This window comes from Pelodiscus sinensis, chromosome 19, assembly GCF_049634645.1.
Source record: "Pelodiscus sinensis isolate JC-2024 chromosome 19, ASM4963464v1, whole genome shotgun sequence".
Taxonomy (NCBI): Eukaryota; Metazoa; Chordata; order Testudines; family Trionychidae; genus Pelodiscus; species Pelodiscus sinensis.
Window position 1 is genome coordinate 12,407,237 of NC_134729.1, and position 18,364 is coordinate 12,425,600.

Consider the following 18,364-nt stretch of genomic DNA (forward strand, 5'->3'; position numbering starts at 1 on the left):
GTCCCTGGGACTCTCAGTCAAGGCCAAGACCCCACTGTGCCAGGCGCTGTACGTTATTTATTAGGTGTATTACGGTAACAGCTGGCAACCCCAGCCAATGGCAGGAGTCACAGTCGCAGAACAAAAACAAAGTCCACCCCCCCCGACATGTCCCCTCTTCCCACGTGCCCCATGTGTTCCCCTCCCAGGGATCCCCCTGCTCTGTGTAGCAGCCCAAGTGTTTCCAGCCCTGCCCTGCGAGTGTCCACACAGAGCACTGCCAGAGGAGCACAAAAGGAATCAGCCCTTGAAGTGTCTGTCTTCCCCCTGCTGGGGGGTTTCCTTCTCCAGGGATCCACGTGGGGAACCCCCAAACCCTCCCCACTCTGTCCCCTCCTAATGCCCCCTCGCAGGCAGAGCTTCCTGAAACCCAGGGGCTGCTGTGGGTTTCTCTGTGCAGGGGGAGGTGCTCAGCCTGAGTGCTCCAAGGGTTAAGCCGGGGGGGGGGGAGAACACCAGTCTGTCCCAGGAATCCCCCCTCCCTCCAGTCAGTGCCCTCAGTGCAGACCCCTGGAAGTTGGGGGGGGTCTTGTGCATTGGGCTAGTTGTCAATTCCCGGTGTGGAGAGCAGGCTGGCTTTGTCGGGGGGGCCCCACTCCAGGCCTCCCCCCCCCCCCCCGAGGGGGCACAGAGCTACTGTCTCTGAGCTGGGGCCCCAGCCTCCTAGGAGGGTAATGCCCCCCTTGAGCCTCTGTGCCCCCTTCCCCCAGGGCCAGCCCATCTCTTTCTGCCAAGAGTCCTTCCTCAACCACAAGTCCAGCACCATGCGGGAGTTCCTGCACAACGCCGTGCACCTGCAGCTCTTCAAACAGGTAACGGGGGCAGCCCGAGGCTGGGGGGCAAGGAGTCCTGAGACCCCCGGAAACATTGGCAGCCCTTGGCCAGAGGGAACGATGTGCCTACCCCCCACCCCACCCCACCCCATGTGTGCGACCTGCCTTCTACCTCGGAGGGCTGAGGGTGCATCTAGGAGCATTAGGGGTGGGGCACCTGGGGTGGGGGGCTGACTGGGCCACCCCCTCCTGAGCCATAGTGTCCAGGGCTGTAAGGCTCCATGGTGCCACAGGAGCCATTAACGAAGGGCCCCTCCCACATTATAATTAATGCTCCCACTGCATCATCATGTGCTCTCCCCGTAATGTTCCCCTCCAATGGTTCCCCCTCCATCTGCCCTGCCATGTGCTCCCCTCCAATGGTTCCCCCCATCTGCCCTGCCATGTGCTCCCCTCCAATGGTTCCCCCTCCATCTACCCTGCCATGTGCTCCCCTCCAATGGTTCCCCCTCCATCTGCCCTGCCATGTGCTCCCCTCCAATGGTTCCCCCCATCTGCCTCCTGTGTGCTCCCCTCCAATGGTTCCCCCTCTTCATTGGCCCCACCATGTGCTCCCTTCCAATGGTTCCCCCTCTCCATCTGCCCCATCATGTGCTCCCTCCAATGGTTCCCCCTCCGTCTCCTGTGTGTTCCCCTCCAATAGTTCCCCCTCTCCATCTGCCCCACCATGTGCTCCCCTCCAATGGTTCCCCCTCTCCATCTGCCTCTTGTGTGCTCCCCACCAATGGTTCCCCCTCCATCTGCCCCCTATGTGTTCCCCTCCAATGATGCCCCCCTCCATCTGTCCCTACTAAGTGCTCCACTCTAAGGGTTCCCTCTTCTCCGTCTGCCCTCCCATTCTTCCCTCTAATGGTTCCCCCTGTCCATCTGCCCCTGTGCTCCCTTTTAATGGTTCCCCCTGTCCATCTGCCCCTATGCTCTCTTTTAATGGTTCCCCCGTCCATCTGCCCCTGCCCTTTGCAATTTTCTCTAACGGTTCCCTTTTTCTCCATGTGCTTTCCCTGACTCCCCTTGCATGTGTCCCCCCCACACGCCACCAACTCTTCAGTTCATCGACGAGCGCCTGGAGAAGCTGAATGCCGGCGTGGGCTTTTCAGACGTGTTTGAGCAGGAAATCACCAACAGCGGGATGGCGGCGGGTAAGGAAGGGGCAGCCACCGACTGCACCTGCCCTGGGGGGCAATTGGGGCGCAGTGCCCCCGGTGTGAGCCCTTCTGCGTATAACACAACCCCATCCACATCCCCAGGCAGCCACGGCAATGGGTTTGCTTGGCCCTGCTCATCCTGACACCACGCCATGACTCTGCCACCCCACGTGGTCATCGTGGACCACAAGCCAAATATGAGTCAACACTGTGAGACTGTTGGGAAACAAGCAAACCTCATTCAGGAGTGTTGTGAGCAGGACACAAGAAGTCATTCTGCTCTACTCTGCGCTGATTAGGCCTCACTTGGGGTGTGTCTAGACTCCATGCCTCCGTCGACGGAGGCATGTAGATTAGCCAGCTCGGAAGAGGGAAATGAAGCCGCGATTAAAATAATCGCGGCTTCATTTAAATTTAAATGGCTGCCCCGATCTGCCGATCAGCTGTTTGTCGGCAGATCGGGGGAGTCTGGACGCGATGCCCCGACAAAGAAGCCTTTCTTCATCGACACAGGTAAGCCTCGTGAAACCAGGCTTACCTGTGTCGATGAAGAAAGGCTTCTTTGTCGGGGCATCGCGTCCAGACTCCCCCGATCTGCCGACAAACAGCTGATCGGCAGATCGGGGCAGCCATTTAAATTTAAATGAAGCCGCGATTATTTTAATCGCGGCTTCATTTCCCTCTTCCGATCTGGCTAATCTACATGCCTCCGTCGAAGGAGGCATGTAGTCTAGACACACCCTTGGAGGGTTGTGTCCAGTTCTGGGCACCACAATTCCGAAAAGATGTGGCCAAATTGGAGAAGGTCCAGAGAAGAGCAACACAAATGAGTAAAGGGCTAGAAAACATGAACTGTGAGGGAAGACTTAACCTCTGAGATAGGACAAGAAGCAAGGGGTTTAAACTGCAGCAAGGGAGGTTTAGGTTGGACATTAGGAAAAACTTCCTAACTGTCAGGGTGTTAAACACTGGAATAAGTTGCCCAGGGAGGTTGTGGAATCTCCATCCCTGGAGATATTTAAGAGCAGGATAGACAGGCACCTGACAGGGATGCTTGGCCCTGCCATGCGGGCCAGTGACTGGACTCGATGAGCTCTAATGGCCCGTTCCAGTGCTAGGATTCTACGACTCTGCCTCCCCCAATCTGTCCATCCATCACTGTGACCTCTGCCCCCTCAGCTGTGACCCTTTAACGTGGGTGCCACCCGAGGTTCCCCCACAATGCAGTGGCACTGATGGTAGAGCTGGCTTGGCTGTATCCACGTCCGCACAGGATGTATGCCAGGCATGGGGGAGGGGGTGTGAGGACCTTACCTAGGGCTCTGAGTCTCTAATGGCCTTTTCCTGTCCCTATGCAGGTAACCTGAGGTCATACCAGCTGTGGGTAGAAAGCCTTAAGGTATGGGTTCCATTCCCAGCTTTGGGAGGGGTGTGGGGCATAGTGGTTAGAGCGGGGGAGGGGGGGCTTTGAGAAGGGAGTCGGAAACCGGATGCCTGCATTCTATTCACCCCTGCCACTAACTTGCAGCATAATCTGGAGGATGGAAGGGGTCCTCCCTCCCCCGAACCTGACACACCTCCGTGCCTCAGTTTACCCCCTCTGGAAAATGGTGATGACACGGACCTGCCTGCATTAAGCATTCCCTGAAGCGTCTAGCAGCACAGAGCCAAATTTTGCCATTGGCGCAAGGAGGAATTGGATTTGACGTTCAGCAGATACAATTTACACCCTGAGAGGGCGGGTCCTTGGGTGTCAATCAGTGTAGTCCCATTGACCACAGAGAGGCCAAGATCTGACCCCTGCCATCCTGGGGGCTCGGAAATGGCCAGTGACTAAGTCACAGAGAGGTGAACGACAGGAGCCACTGCCCCTACCGAGTCCCGTGGCACCTTATAGACTAACAGATTTATTGGAGCATAAGTGTCAAAGTGGGTCTCAGCCCACGAAAGCTTATGCTCCGAACCATCTGTTAGTCTCTAAGGTGCCACTGGACTCCTCATCGCTTTGCAGATCCCGACTAACACGGCGACCCCTCTGATACTTGATCCCTGTGTCAATTAACTCCCCCGGGGGCATGTAGCATGAAAACGAGCGTGACGCTACTGAAGCCGCTGGAGTGACCATGGTGGACTCAGAAGCTCACACCCAAAGTTGTTTTCATTTCTCGTTAGCGCCCATCCGTGGCTTAGCTGCGCCGACAATGTTGCCCCTCTCTGGAGAGGTAGCAGATGCCCAAAACCTTGCATGTCCGCTGCCCGTTGGAGGAGGAATCAGCGAGATGGAGTCTGGGCATATTTGCAACTTGTTTATGTACACTCTGTACCGGAACAGAGGCATCACAAGCTGCAGGCAGGCCGAGCCCTTGTTCAGGAATCCCAATCCATTGCACAACTCGCTTCCCAGGGTGCAAAGCTGCCTCAGGAATCAATGCCAATTGGAGGCTGAGATGGAGCTCATCCCCAGCTCTTAGCCTGGCCCCCAGTTGAACTGCCCTGCGCAGTGTGGCTACGTCTAAATTGCATCCCTTTTTCAGAAAAGGGATATAAATTAGACGTATCGCAATTGCTAATGAAGCAGGGATTTAAATCTCCCCCGCTTCATTAGCATAAAAATAGCTGCTGCTTTTTTTCGGCAATGAGCTTTGCCAGAAAAAAGCGCCATTTAGATGCTGATCTTTCGGAAAATAAAGCCTTCTCCGAAAGATCCCTTATCCCTTATTTTATTTTAAGAGGGATAAGGGATCTTTCGGAGAAAGCTTTATTTTCTGAAAGATCCGCATCTAGACTGGCGCTTTTTTCTGGCAAAGCTCCGTGCCGAAAAAAAGCGGCAGCCATTTTTATGCTAATGAAGCGGGGGAGATTTAAATCCCTGCTTCATTAGCAATTGCGATACATCTAATTTACATCCCTTTTACTAAAAAGGGATCTAGTCTAGACATAGGGGCTACGTCTACACTGGCATGATTTTCCGGAAATGCATAAAATGGAACAGTTTTCCGTTATAAGTATTTCCGGAAAAAGCGAGTCTACATTGGCAGGATGCTTTTCCGGAAAAGCACTTTTTCCGGAAAAGCGTCCGTGGCCAATGTAGACGCGCTTTTCCGCAAAAAAGCCCTGATCGTCATTTTCGCGATTGGGGCTTTTTTGCGGAAAAGACTACTGGGCTGTCTACACTGGCCCTTTTCCGGAACAGTTTTCCGGAAAAAGGACTTTTGCCCGAACGGGAGCAGCATAGTATTTCCGGAAAAGCAGCTGATTTCTTACAGTAGATCATCAGTGCTTTTCCGGAAATTCAAGGGGCCAGTGTAGACAGCTGGCAAGTTATTCTGGAAAAGCGGCTGCTTTTCCGGAATAAGTGGCCCAGTGTAGACACAGCCAGCCTGTGTGTCTTCCTAAGACTGACCACTTGCTCGCGCACCAAGGAAAAACACAAACGTGGAGACCACATTTTCGCAGCGCTGGCCTCCAGCGGGTTCTAGTTAGTGGGACCGTGGAAGAGGGCAGCCCTCCTCTCTCCTCCCCCCGCCCACTGGCAGCAGACCCCACCAGAAACCCCCCCCCCATTGCAAAACTTGAGACAATGGGGATTCTTGAAAGATGGGTGTGCGACAGCGCCACCTGGCGACTCCTGCAGTAACTGCTCACCTACAGGCTCCCCCTAGTGGCAGGAAGGTTAAGGGCCAAGCACCAAGCTGACTGCAGGAGGCACCAGGTGACGGGGTCGCTCCAAGGCAGGGTCTCTGTGCTTTGTCTTGCCAGAAAGGCGGCGGGGCTCTGTTCCACACAGTGAAGAGCAAGACCAACCCAGCGGTCAGGAACATGTACAAATACGTAAGGCCACCTGCTGGATCCACGCCCTTCCCGTTCGCTGGGCGCTGATGGTGGGGGGGTGCAGTCGTGTAGCAGTGTTGGGGCTTCCTGGGGGTTGGGGTATTGCAAGGGGGGGCCACCATGTTTCCATGCAGTGGGGAACGTAGCACGGGATGCAGTCATGTCTCCATGCGAGGTGGGGGTCCCAAGACTGGAGCCTAGCGGGGCGCAGTCATTTCCCCGTGCAGGGTGGGGGAGTGTAACGGGGTGCAGGCGTGTCCTCATGCAGGGTGGGGGAGCGTAAGGGGGGGAAAGGTGTGTCCCCGTGCAGGGTGGGGGAGCGTAAGGGGGGGAAAGGTGTGTCCCCGTGCAGGGTGGGGGAGCGTAGCAGGGTGCAGGCATGTCCCTGTGCGGGGGGGGGGGGAGCATAGCAGGGTGCAGTCGTGTCCCCGTGCAGGGTGGGGGAGAGTAGCGGGGTGCAGGCGTGTGCCCGTGCAGGGGGGAGCGTAACGGGGTGCAGGCGTGTCCCTGTGTGGGGGGGAGCATAGCGGGGTGCAGGCATGTCCCCGTGTGGGGGGGAGCGTAGCAGGGTGCAGTCGTGTCCCCGTGCAGGGTGGGGGAGAGTAGCAGGGTGCAGTCGTGTCCCCGTGCAGGGTGGGGGAGAGTAGCGGGGTGCAGGCGTGTGCCCGTGCAGGGGGGAAGCGTAGCGGGGTGCGGGCGTGTCCCCGTGCAGGGTGGGGGAGCGTAGCGGGGTGCAGGCGTGTCCACGTGCGGGGTGGGAGAGCATAGTGGGGTCCCCATGTGGGGGGGAGCGTAGCGGGGTGCAGGCGTGTCCCCGTGCAGGGTGGGGGAGCGTAGCAGGGTGCAGGCGTGTCCCCGTGCAGGGGGGGAGAGCATAGCGGGGTGCAGGCGTGTCCACGTGCGGGGTGGGAGAGCATAGCGGGGTGCAGGCGTGTCCCCATGCAGGGGGGGAGCATAGTGGGGTGCAGGCGTGTCCCCGTGCAGGGGTGGGGGAGCGTAGCGGGGTGCAGGCGTGTCCCCGTGCGGGGTGGGGGAGCGTAGCGGGGTGCAGGTATGTCCCCGTGTGGGGGGGAGCATAGCAGGGTGCAGGCGTGTCCCTGTGCAGGGGGGAGCATAGCAGGGTGCAGGCATGTCCCCGTGCGGGGTGGGGGAGCGTAGCGGGGTGCAGGCATGTCCCCATGCAGGAAGGGAGCATAGCGGGGTGCAGGCATGTCCCCGTGCAGGATGGGGGAGCACAGCAGGGTGCAGGCATGTCCCCGTGCAGGGTGGGGGAGCGTAGCGGGGTGCAGGCATGTCCCCGTGCAGGATGGGGGAGCACAGCAGGGTGCAGGCGTGTCCCCATGCGGGGGGGGGGAGCATAGCGGGGTGCAGGCGTGTCCCCATGCGGGGTGGGGGAGCAGAGTGGGGTGCAGGCGTGTCCCCATGCGGGGGGGAGCATAGCGGGGTGCAGGCGTGTCCCCATGCGGGGGGGGAGCATAGCGGGGTGCAGGCGTGTCCCCGTGCGGGGTGGGGGAGCAGAGTGGGGTGCAGGCGTGTCCCCATGCGGGGGGGGAGCGTAGCGGGGTGCAGGCGTGTCCCCGTGCGGGGTGGGGGAGCAGAGTGGGGTGCAGGCGTGTCCCCATGCGGGGGGGGAGCGTAGCGGGGTGCAGGCGTGTCCCCGTGCGGGGTGGGGGAGCAGAGTGGGGTGCAGGCGTGTCCCCATGCGGGGGGGAGCATAGCGGGGTGCAGGCGTGTCCCCATGCGGGGGGGAGCATAGCGGGGTGCAGGCGTGTCCCCGTGCGGGGTGGGGGAGCAGAGTGGGGTGCAGGCGTGTCCCCATGCGGGGGGGGAGCGTAGCGGGGTGCAGGCGTGTCCCCATGTGGGGGGGAGCGTAGCGGGGTGCAGGCATGTCCCCATGCAGGGGGGGAGCATAGCGGGGTGCAGGCGTGTCCCCATGCGGGGGGGGCAGCGTAGCGGGGTGCAGGCGTGTCCCCATGCGGGGGGGAGCGTAGCGGGGTGCAGGCGTGTCCCCGTGCGGAGTGGGGGAGCATAGCGGGGTGCAGGCGTGTCCCCGTGCGGGGTGGGGGAGCGTAGCGGGGTGCAGGCGTGTCCCCATGCGGGGGGGGGGAGCGTAGCGGGGTGCAGGCGTGTCCCCATGCAGGGTGGGGGAGCGTAGTGGAGTGCAGGCGTGTCCCCGTGCGGGGTGGGGGAGCGTAGTGGGGTGCAGGCGTGTCCCCGTGCGGGGTGGGGGAGCGTAGTGGGGTGCAGGCGTGTCCCCGTGCAGGGTGGGGGAGCGTAGTGGAGTGCAGGTGTGTCCCCGTGCGGGGTGGGGGAGCGTAGTGGGGTGCAGGCGTGTCCCCATGCAGGGTGGGGGAGCGTAGTGGAGTGCAGGCGTGTCCCCGTGCGGGGTGGAGGAGCGTAGTGGGGTGCAGGCATGTCCCCGTGCGGGGGGGGGAGCGTAGTGGGGTGCAGGCGTGTCCCCATGCAGGGTGGGGGAGCGTAGTGGAGTGCAGGCGTGTCCCCGTGCGGGGTGGGGGAGCGTAGTGGGGTGCAGGCGTGTCCCCGTGCGGGGTGGGGGAGCGTAGTGGGGTGCAGGCGTGTCCCCGTGCGGGGGGGGGGAGCGTAGTGGGGTGCAGGCGTGTCCCCGTGCGGGGGGGGGGGGAGCGTAGTGGGGTGCAGGCGTGTCCCCGTGCGGGGTGGGGGAGCATAGCGGGGTGCAGGCGTGTCCCCGTGCGGGGTGGGGGAGCATAGCGGGGTGCAGGCGTGTCCCCATGCGGGGGGGAGCGTAGCGGGGTGCAGGCGTGTCCCCGTGCGGGGGGGGGGAGCGTAGTGGGGTGCAGGCGTGTCCCCGTGCGGGGTGGGGGAGCATAGCGGGGTGCAGGCGTGTCCCCGTGCGGGGTGGGGGAGCGTAGTGGGGTGCAGGCGTGTCCCCGTGCGGGGGGGGGAGCGTAGCGGGGTGCAGGCGTGTCCCCGTGCGGGGTGGGGGAGCGTAGTGGGGTGCAGGCGTGTCCCCGTGCGGGGTGGGGGAGCGTAGTGGGGTGCAGGCGTGTCCCCGTGCGGGGTGGGGGAGCGTAGTGGGGTGCAGGCGTGTCCCCGTGCGGGGTGGGGGAGCGTAGTGGGGTGCAGGCGTGTCCCCGTGCGGGGGGGGGGGAGCGTAGTGGGGTGCAGTCTCCCCGCTGCAGCTCTTTGGGTGCCCAGTTGTAGAAGACACGAGGGAGCCAGGCCTGGCCTGGTGCCTTGTCATCCCCTCTCTGTCCCCTGCAGGCCAAGAGCCAGGCGCGGGACAGGCTGAAGGAGATGCGCAGTCGCTTGAGGTACAGGGTAAGATTCCTCCTGCGAGATCCACTCGGCTGGGGGACCCTGCGCAGCCTCCCCGTCCCCCCTCCCCCGCCTCCGAGCCAGGGATTCCCCCTTGCTGTGGGGATTCCCCAACCCAGCTCCTCTCTGCTCAGCCTCTTGCTGGGGGCGTGGGTGGTGCCGGGGCTGGGGGGCTGATCGTAAGGCGGGCCGGGGTAATTGGTGTGGATGGGCTGCAGGCCAGGGGTAGTTAGATGAGAAGGGGGCAGGAGACCACAGGGGGCTCAGGATTGGGGGCCGGGTCGTAGGTCCTAAGGAAACTTTCTAATCCTCGGCCAGGGCAGGAACCTGCCTGGAGTTCCCATGATGCTCTGCTGGGAGAGCCCCCTTTCAGGATCCCCAGAAAAAGACCCCTTGATTCAAGGGGGCTAGAACCAGCTGCCCCCCATCCCTTCCGCCCCCCCTTGAATCCCTGCTCCTGGCAGCGGGTCTCCCTGGGGGAGGTGCTGGCCCCCCCAAGATGCACTGGGCTCCAGACACGGCCCCGTGCAGGCGACCTTCGCCCTCTCCCGCCCGGTTAAGTGGCCTGTTGAAAGGGCACGGAGCCCCTGCTCTCGGCGTTGTTGGGCTCTGGCGCTCCACAGGTTCAAATCCCAGCTCAGGCCAGGAGCCCCTCCCCATGCAGGGCCCCACCAGCTCCCCTTGGCAGCCCCCCACGGGGCCAGGACGCCGATGGGGGCAGCCGGCCCTGGCTCTTCGGACGCCTTGCCGGGGTGTCTGCTCACCAGCCTCCCGCCCGGCGCTTGTCCCCCGCTCCAGGACTTGAGCCAGGCCTCCTTGCTACAGCGGGCTGGCTCCCTGCGGTGCGACCAGCCCTCGGGGACCATGCTGCCCCGGAGCAACCAATCCGAGTGCCTGCAGCGCCGGCTGCCCATCACCCAGCACTTTGGGCAGGTGAGCTCGTGTGGGCTGGGGGAGGGCACAGCTGGATGGGGGGCAGGGGCTGCAGAGGCAAAAGTGGGGCATCTGGAAGGGAAAACTGGAGGGAGGGTAATTCCCATGCAGAGGTGGAACATCTGGGGGGAGTCACAGGGCAGGCAGGGAATCCTGCAGAGGGGGAACATCTGGAAGCGGGAGCGGGTAGTTGGGGACGGGAATCGCTCCCCGCCCCGCCCCTCCCATGTACCCCTTAACCTCTGAGTACCAGCTGGAGGGTGCCAGGCCAGCATGGAAGGGCCTGGGGGGCTAGGGTGGTCCTCCCCCCAGCTGGAGGGGCTCGGTGTTGCACTGCCCTGGGGATCAGTTGCTCCTGCGTCTTTCCTTGCAGTCCCGGCCCCTGCGACCCAATAAACGCGCCGGTCGGACAGAGCTGGAGGCCCAGAGGTAACGGTGGGGTGGGGGCGGTGGGAGCTGGAAGGCAGAGATGGCCTGGGGTGTGGGCCGCAGAGCGGGGGGGTCCCCACCTCCCCCGGTGCGGGCGACGTTCACGTGTCACTGTGTGCGTGGCCGGGGGCGGGTCCGTCGACAGCCCCACGTGGGTCGGGGCGCCACGCGGGAGGGAGGCTGGCGGCTGTGTGCGCGGCACGTGCGGCGTGCGAGTTCACGGCCAGACGTGAGCCTGGGACAGTCGTGGGCCTCACGCGTGCGTGTTTCACTTTCCATCCGTGCGCTCAGCCTCGTGCCTGGCCCTGTACAGAGGCTCTGGACACAGAGGGCGGGGGGGGGGGGACAGCAGTGATGCACGAGCACGTGTCCCATGTTGCTCGACTTGCGTGCGGAGACGTGCGAGCTCCCCGTCACACGCGGCCCTGTCGCCCGTTTCCACACGTTCCAGCCTCCCTTCCCCCCTCTCGCTCAGGGCTGCCCTGGCCGACGGCCCGGAGGCTCCCCCCAGCCCCGAAGCCAGCCCCAGCGCGGGGGAGCTGGACAAGGGCTTCCTGGAGACGGGCGAGCTGGACCTGCTGGGCGAGATCTTCGAGACGCTGAGCCTGACGGCGCCCACCGGGGTAGGCGTGCTCTACGGCACCCGCAGCCTGGACTTCTGCAGCCTGGAGGAGAGTGGCAGCTTCACCAGGGTGAGCGCCCCTCCCCTGCACCCTCCTTGCGGGCACCTACATGGGCGTCTCCCTGTGCCCCCCCACGGGCACCTCCCTGCGCCCCCTCCCCCATGGGCATCTCCCTGCGCCTCTTCCCCCGCGGGCATCTCCCTGTGCCCCCCCACAGGCACCTCCCTGCGCCCCCCCTGCCGGCGTCTCCCTGCGCCCCCTCCCCCATGGGCATCTCCCTGCGCCCCCCCCACCAGCGTCTCCCTGTGTCCCCTCCCCCATGGGCATCTCCCTGCGCCTCTTCCCCCGCGGGCGTCTCCCTGTGCCCCCCCACGGGCACCTCCCTGTGTCCCCTCCCCCATGGGCATCTCCCTGCGCCCCCTCCCCCATGGGCATCTCCCTGCGCCCCCCCACAGGCACCTCCCTGTGCCCCCAACCTCCACAGGCTTCTCCCTGTGCCCCCTCCCTGCGGGCATCTCCCTGTGCCCCCTACTACCACAGGCACTTCCCTGCACCCCCTTCCCCGTGGGCACCTCCCAGTGTGTCCCTGCCTCACCTTCCTCTCCCCCCCCCTTTCACTGGAACCCCCTCAACTCTGCCCCTTGCTTAGCCCCGCCCACATGTTCACCTCCAGGCTCCGCCCCTTCTGCCCCTCCCTCAGAACCCTCTGCTAGCCCCTCTCTCACCTTAATCCCCCGACTGCACCCCCTTTTCTTAGCCCCCCCCCACTCCTTTGCTCCCTCCCTCCCTATCTTCCCCCCCAGCTCTTTCTCCTGGCCCCTCCATCCCCCAATTTTGCCCCGTCCCTCTCTGACCCAACCACCTGATTCTGCCCCTCCCCCACCTTTCATCTCCTAGCCCCTCCCCTCTTCCTCTAGCCCCTCCCTCCCCGGTCTGTCTCCCTGCCCTTGCCCGCACCGAGCCTGGCTCCTTGTCCCTTCCAGTGGAGGCCCACGAACCCCAGCGAGGAGAACCTGAGCGGGCGCCAGGCCCGGGACCAGGAGTGCTGGCTGCTGGAGGAGGAGGACAACTCGTCCCTGGAGTTTGCCCCCCCCTCTTCGGAAGAGGCCTCCCTGGCGGAGGAGGAGCCTGGCGACTCCCAGCATGCTTTGCAGCCCCCCGCCAAGGCCACGCGCCCGGCCAGCGGGATGTGGGACCGGGGGATCAATGACGATGAGGAGGGGCCTTGCCAGCCGGCTGAGAGAGGAGCGGCACCCAGCCTGGCCTGGCACAGGCCCACCCAACTCGGGGAGGAGGAGCTGGGGGGCTCGGCCGGCAGGAGGCAGGAAGGGGCTGGCGCAGAGCTCACACCAAACTCTCAGGCAGGAGATCCCCCCGAAACAGCCACTACAGGGACGGCGTCTGAGCAGGCCATGCCAGGGACAGAGCCCCGCCCCCAGCAGGATAGCCCCACCCCCTGGGTAGAGCCCCGCCTCTCACAGGATAGCCCCACCCCCCGGGTAGAGCCCCACCTCTCACAGGTTAGCTCCGCCCCTGGGACAGAGCCCCACCTCCCACAGGTTAGCTCCGCCCCTGGGACAGAGCCCCGCCTCCCACCGGTTAGCTCCGCCCTTGCGGAAGAGCCCCGCCTCCCACAGGCTAGCTCTGTCCCTGCAGCAGAGCCCCACCCCTCCCAGGATAGCCCCCCCTCCCCTAGGGTCCTGTCAGCTGTGGCGCTGTTCCAGGCCAAGGCCCACCAGCAAACTGACTTCAAGGGAGGGGTCCCCCGCCTGGGGGCCGGAGCCAACCCGCCCAGCTCATCCTCGCTGGAGCGGGAGCTGGAGCCAGCCTCCCAGCCCCCAGCCCTGCCCAAGGTGTCGGAGCTGAAGAAGAGGTTTGAAGCCTAGGAGGCCGTCGGCCTGGAGAGAGCTGCCCCCAGGGGCCCAGGCTGAGCCGGGTTCCCGGTGCTCCAGAAGAACCAGGCCAACAGGGAGACACCGTCCTGCTCCAAGCCCGGCCTGGCTCCAGCCGGCTCCAGCGCCCACAGGAGTCGCCAGTAAATGCTTATGGTAGAAGCGGCAGCTGGCTGAGTTTCCAGAGCCAACCTCATGCCCCCTCCCCACGCCCAGCTTGGGGGCTCATCGCTCGAGGGTGCCTGCCACATCCCGCCCCCTGGAAGAAAGCGAGTCACTAAGCGCAGGCAGGCCGTTCCCGTTTTTTTATTGATCCTCCCATTAGTTTACCAAAAAAATAAATAAAAGTTGCCTTTTGGACAGAGCTGGGGAAAACACTGCATAACCCCCCCCCCCCCCCCCCCGATCCTCACTGGCTCGGTAGGACTGGCTTCCTACTGCAGGGGAAACTGAGGCACGAGAGGGGACAGAGCCTGTCCAAGGTCCCCCAGCGAGCCTGAGGTGGCGCCTTCCTGGCACAGCCAGCCACCCCGTCTAGCTGAGCGTTGAGGCTGGGGAGGAGGTGGCGGGGAAATAGGAGCTGAAGGGGGTCGGCGTAAGACCTGCGCAAGGGGTCGCAACTGTAGGGTTACGTCTACACTGGTGGGTTCTTGCGCAAGAATCTGCAGAGCATCCACCCTGCCCACCCGCTCTTGCGGAAGAAGATTTACAGTTTGGCGTGGTAAGTGAGGGCTTCCTGCGCTTTCCTAACAGCTGTAAGCCCTCTTGTGCAGGGGCTCTTGTGCAAGAGGGCAGTGTGGACACTCGGCCGGGGTTTCCTCTGCCAGTGAAAACATAGCCGAGGAGTTTGAGATTGAGAAGATGGGGGAGGGAGGCAGGGCTGCACCAGGGGGCCCACGCTGAGCTGTGAACATGTCATGTGCCCCAAACCAGAGCCAAGAAGGAACCTTAATCACTGACCAGCCCCCGTCCCCCCATACTAGATGAGCAAGGAGGGTGCAAGAGATGGCTGCTTGCCCCATTTGCAGGAGGCCAGTGACCTGCAGGGGGGTGGGGTGGGGGTGACCCTCTGGGAACTGAGCCATGGGGTAGGGGGGGAATGGGGCAGGGAGATCTCAACCCAACCAGTTAGTGCACTAAGCAGAACTCAAATGGCCAATGCACTGGTAGGAGAAAAGCGCTCGGCGTTAAAGAGCCACAAACCTACCGCCCAAGCCAGAGGCTGCACAGGAACGGCCACTGGTACAAGTGCCTAATGGGACAAGGAAATCAGGCTACAAGTGGAGGGATAGTGGCTCCAGCTCCAGTCCTGTTTGGGGGGCGGATGTAAAGGTACCTTCTTGCTTGACCCCCAAGCTGGTGACTAACCTTAGCCCAGCTCCAGCCAGTAGAGCAGCAGTGAGATGGGGTTGTGCTGGGGGTGGGTGGGGAGGGCTGGGACCAGGAGCTGGGTGAGAGTCAGTCTCACTGGCTTGGGGTGCAGGGGGAGGGTCCGGGCCCTAGCTCTGCCCACGCCCCCCAAGGTGGATTGTGCTGACAGCTCCTGGGTCCTGTGCCAACGTGTCTGTTCTACGCTGTGTCCCCGTCATCTAATGAACCTTCTGTTCTACCTGCCGGCGGAGAGACGCCTCTGGCTGCGGATGGGGGTGCAGGGGCCAGTGATGCCCCCCCATCTTAGGGACACACCTGCATCCCTGGGGACACTCCAGGTGGGCTCACACTCTCAGCAGATTTATGTGCAAGGGAGGGATGAAACCACCCTGCCAGAGGCTACAGCGTCTACCTCGGTCAGACACGTTGGGAGCCGTTTGCTCACCTGCCCTATGGCCGGGTCAGCAAAACACAGCAGTGCCCAGTTGCTGTTTAATTCGTGTAGTTCACCCCCTCCCCCACCATAAGAAATGACTCCACCGGCAGCCCAGCTTTGAGTCCAACCTAGGGAGCAGCTCCATCAGCTGGCAGCAGCAGGAGGCTATTATCTGGCATTCACCAGCCCCTGGAGATCTGAGCCCCAGAAGGGAGCGGAACCGTCGTCCTCGCGGGGTCAGGTCCATGTGGGCTGGAGCCGTGGGGAGAAGATGCCCCAGGCATGGCCAGGAGCGGGCGGATCGGCCTGTGATGCTCGGGGAGTAAAACCACGGCCACATCCAGACACCAGGGGCATCCCTGGGACTGAATCAGGCCCTTTGCTACCAAAAGCTCAGCTCCCTCCGACTTGAGTCATGACAGCGGTGACCCCAGCCAGCGCCTCGGAGCTGGGCCAGGGTTACCCCTGGGAGCCGGGGTGCAGGGAGGGAAAGCGACCAGCTGCAGGATCACCCGCCACGTCATTGGCAGGATCGAACCACGGCCCTGATCCCAGCCCAGCTCCGACCACTAGACCGCACTCTCTTCCCACGCCAGAGCAAAGTCAGGAGACCTAGAAGGGACCATTTGCCACACACCCCCTCTGCAATGCCTCTGACAGACCCCCTTGTGAACGGGAGCAGGGAGCTCCTAGGGGCTGCCCGCTCAGCTCCTGGAGCCAGTTCATTTCTGAATTAACTCTCTGCCGCTGCCCCACTGCAAGCCCGGAGTTGTGCCAGATACACTGGGTAAGGAGTCTGCAAAAATGCTGCAGTTTCGATCGTCTCGCCTCACCTTTGTATGACAAGTGACAGATACGTAGGTCGGGGGCAGGGGCCACTGACCCACAGAAAAAAAAATCCATTGGGGGCTGCACACAAAGTGAGAAGCAAAAAAACCCCCAAAAAACCCAAACCACCCCCCTGCACTGATTTGACTCCCAAGAAGAAGCAGAAGCCTCGCCCCACATTCCCCCTCACACTGCAAAGCCAAGGGGGCCCTGGGCTAGTAGATTTTGCCCCCCTCTCCCCCAGGCTCTGGGATGTGGGGTTTTGGCAGGAGGGAGGGGGCAGGAGCAGACTGGAGGGTCTGGAAGGGTGCAGAAGTAGAGTGGGGGGCTGCAGGGACTGGGGGAGCAGAAACAGGCTGGACATTGGAGGTGGGGGGGTCTGGGTAGGAGGGGGATGCAGGAGTGGGCTGGGGGTGGGGGTTGGGTGATGGAGAGCACTTACCTGGCACAGCTCCGAGGACACATGGCTAGGTGTCTCCCAACTCTTAGGCACCGCCCACTGCTTCTCCTATTGGCCACGATTGCATCCAATCAGAGTGGCAGGCAAAAAGCCTCCAGGCAGCCCTTTGCTGCACTGCCTGAGGCTCAGACCCGCCCCCCTCCTCTCCCAGTGGGGAGCCAGCCCTGGCACTGCAGCCCCACGGGGGCAGCCAGAGTGCCAGCGTGGGGACCCTGCTGCTGGGGGGAGCCCTGAGCCAGGGGGCCAGACCCGGGCTGTGTCTCCCAGCCCTGACATAGGGAGTATGTGAATTCCCAAACCAGGGCTGCGTTTCCGGGCCATAGCCCCAGCCGGACCAATAGCCAGGGACATCAGGTGTGCAAGGACCCTACCCAAAGGGACCAGACCTGCTGAGGAGCTGGCGAGCCAGGCAGGGCCGTGCCACGGACTTTCAAGCCAGCCACCGCGCAAGACTGCTAGGAACCTAACTGACAAACGCTGCAATCTAAGGACCACCTGCCCGGGGAGCCGCGTTCGACGGTGCCGGCAAGCCAGGGGGACCACTGCGACGCCTTCCCATTAACGACCGTAGCAGGGCACCCGCCTTCATAGGCTGCAGCCCACAAAGCCAGCTGTGTCCCAGCAACGCGTTGCCCTCACGGGTGGGTCGTTCTCGGGCTCCCCGTTGGTTTTGCAGGTACAATGTGACAGCCTCGCCCTTCCCCATCACGGCCGCCTCTTCCTTCCCAATCAACCCTGCGGTTTCGCTGCTAACGCCGGGGTCAGCAACCGAGGGCGTGCGAGCCAAACGTGGCTCAGGACGGAGCCAAATCCAGCCCTGTGGGCATTCCCAAAGCACACGCCACTTTTTACAGTCACATCAAAAATGAAATTCGAAATTTGAAGGACACAGAGCTCCTCCTCTCCCGGCGGCCACCCGTCTAGTTCCCCGCTGGCCAGAGGCGAAAGGAAAGCGCTGAGCCTCGGCGAGAGCCGGCTGGGGCACTCGGCTGGTTACAGGGCCGGGGATGCATGTGCGCTCTCAGCCAGGATAGCGAGAGGGGCTTGTGGTGGCAGATCATAGAATCCCAGGGCTGGAAGAGATCTCAGGAGTCATGAGTCCAGCCCCCTGCCCAAAGCAGGACCAACCCCAACTCAATCACCCCAGCCAGGGCTTTGTCAAGCCAGGACTTAAAAACCTCTAGGGATGGAGATTCCACCCCCTCCCTAAGGAATCCATCCCAGCGCTTCCCCACCCGCCTAGGGAAATAGTTTGTCCTAATATCCAACCTAGACCTCACCCACTATAACTTGAGACCATTGCTCCTTATTCTGCCATCTGTCACTACTGCAAACAGCCTCGCTCCATCCTCTTTGGAACCCCCCTTCAGGTAGTTGAAGGCTGCTCTCAAATCCCCCCTCACTTCTCTTCTGCAGACTAAACAAGCCCAAATCTCTCTCCACTTCTCCTTGTAGGTCATGTGCTCCAGCCCCCTTATCATTTTGGTCACCCTCCGCTGGACCCTCTCCAATGCGTCCACATCCTTTCTGTAGTGAGGGGCCCAGAACTGGACACAATACTCCAGGGCTGTGTCTAGACTGGCCAGTTTTTCTGGAAAATCAGCTGCTTTTCCGGAAAAACTTGCCAGCTGGCTACACTGGCCGCTTGAATTTCCGCAAAAGCGCTGACGATCTCCTGTAAGATTGTCAGTGTTCTTGCGGAAATACTGTGCTGCTCCAGTTCGGGCAAAAGTCCTTTTGCACAAAAGGGCCAGTGTAGACAGCTCAGATTTGTTTTCCGCTAAAAAGCCCCAATTGCGAAAATGGCGATCGGGGCTTTTTTGCGGAAAAGCGTCCGTGCCAATCTAGACGCTCTGTTCCGAAAATGCTTTTAACAGAAAAGTTTTCTGTTAAAAGCATTTACGGAAAATCATGCCAGTCTGGACACAGCCCAGATGTGGCCCCACCAGAGCGGAATAAAGGGGAATAATCACTTCTCTAGATCTGCTGGCAATGCTCCTCCTAATGCATCCTAATATGCCATTAGCCCTCTTGGCTACAAGGGCCCACTGTTGACTCATATCCAGCTTTTCATCCACTGTCATCCCCAGGTCCTTTTCTGCCTGGCTCCAGCCCCCATCTGACGGCTGCGGTCTGTCCCCAGCCTCCATGCGCCCGAAGCAGACCCCAGACCCCAGCCCAACAAGTTGAGCCCAGCCACCCATCTGGTCACAGCATCCTATCCCTGGCCCCAACCCCGGGGCAGGC

The 18,364-nt window shown here is 62.3% G+C and overlaps 1 protein-coding gene across 7 annotated transcripts in view; it reads left to right on the forward strand.

Moving 5' to 3' along the window:
- LOC102455881 (DENN domain-containing protein 1B) overlaps nucleotides 1-14,057 on the forward strand; it is a 30,267-nt gene extending 16,210 nt beyond the window's left edge. Inside the window, exons 14-22 of one of the 7 annotated variants that reach the window (XM_075902313.1) lie at nucleotides 750-851; nucleotides 1,921-2,011; nucleotides 3,376-3,416; nucleotides 5,777-5,848; nucleotides 9,092-9,148; nucleotides 9,944-10,078; nucleotides 10,452-10,507; nucleotides 10,983-11,199; nucleotides 12,114-14,057. In XM_075902313.1, coding sequence (XP_075758428.1) covers nucleotides 750-851; nucleotides 1,921-2,011; nucleotides 3,376-3,416; nucleotides 5,777-5,848; nucleotides 9,092-9,148; nucleotides 9,944-10,078; nucleotides 10,452-10,507; nucleotides 10,983-11,199; nucleotides 12,114-13,016 — 1,674 coding nt within the window. In that variant the 3' untranslated portion in view covers nucleotides 13,017-14,057. Of the gene's footprint in view, nucleotides 1-749; nucleotides 852-1,920; nucleotides 2,012-3,375; nucleotides 3,417-5,668; nucleotides 5,752-5,776; nucleotides 5,849-9,091; nucleotides 9,149-9,943; nucleotides 10,079-10,451; nucleotides 10,508-10,982; nucleotides 11,200-12,113 lie in introns of those variants that run through there. The other 6 variants (XM_075902310.1, XM_075902312.1, XM_075902311.1 and 3 more) reach the window with 6 other exon arrangements.
- The last annotated feature ends 4,307 nt before the right edge of the window (nucleotides 14,058-18,364 follow it).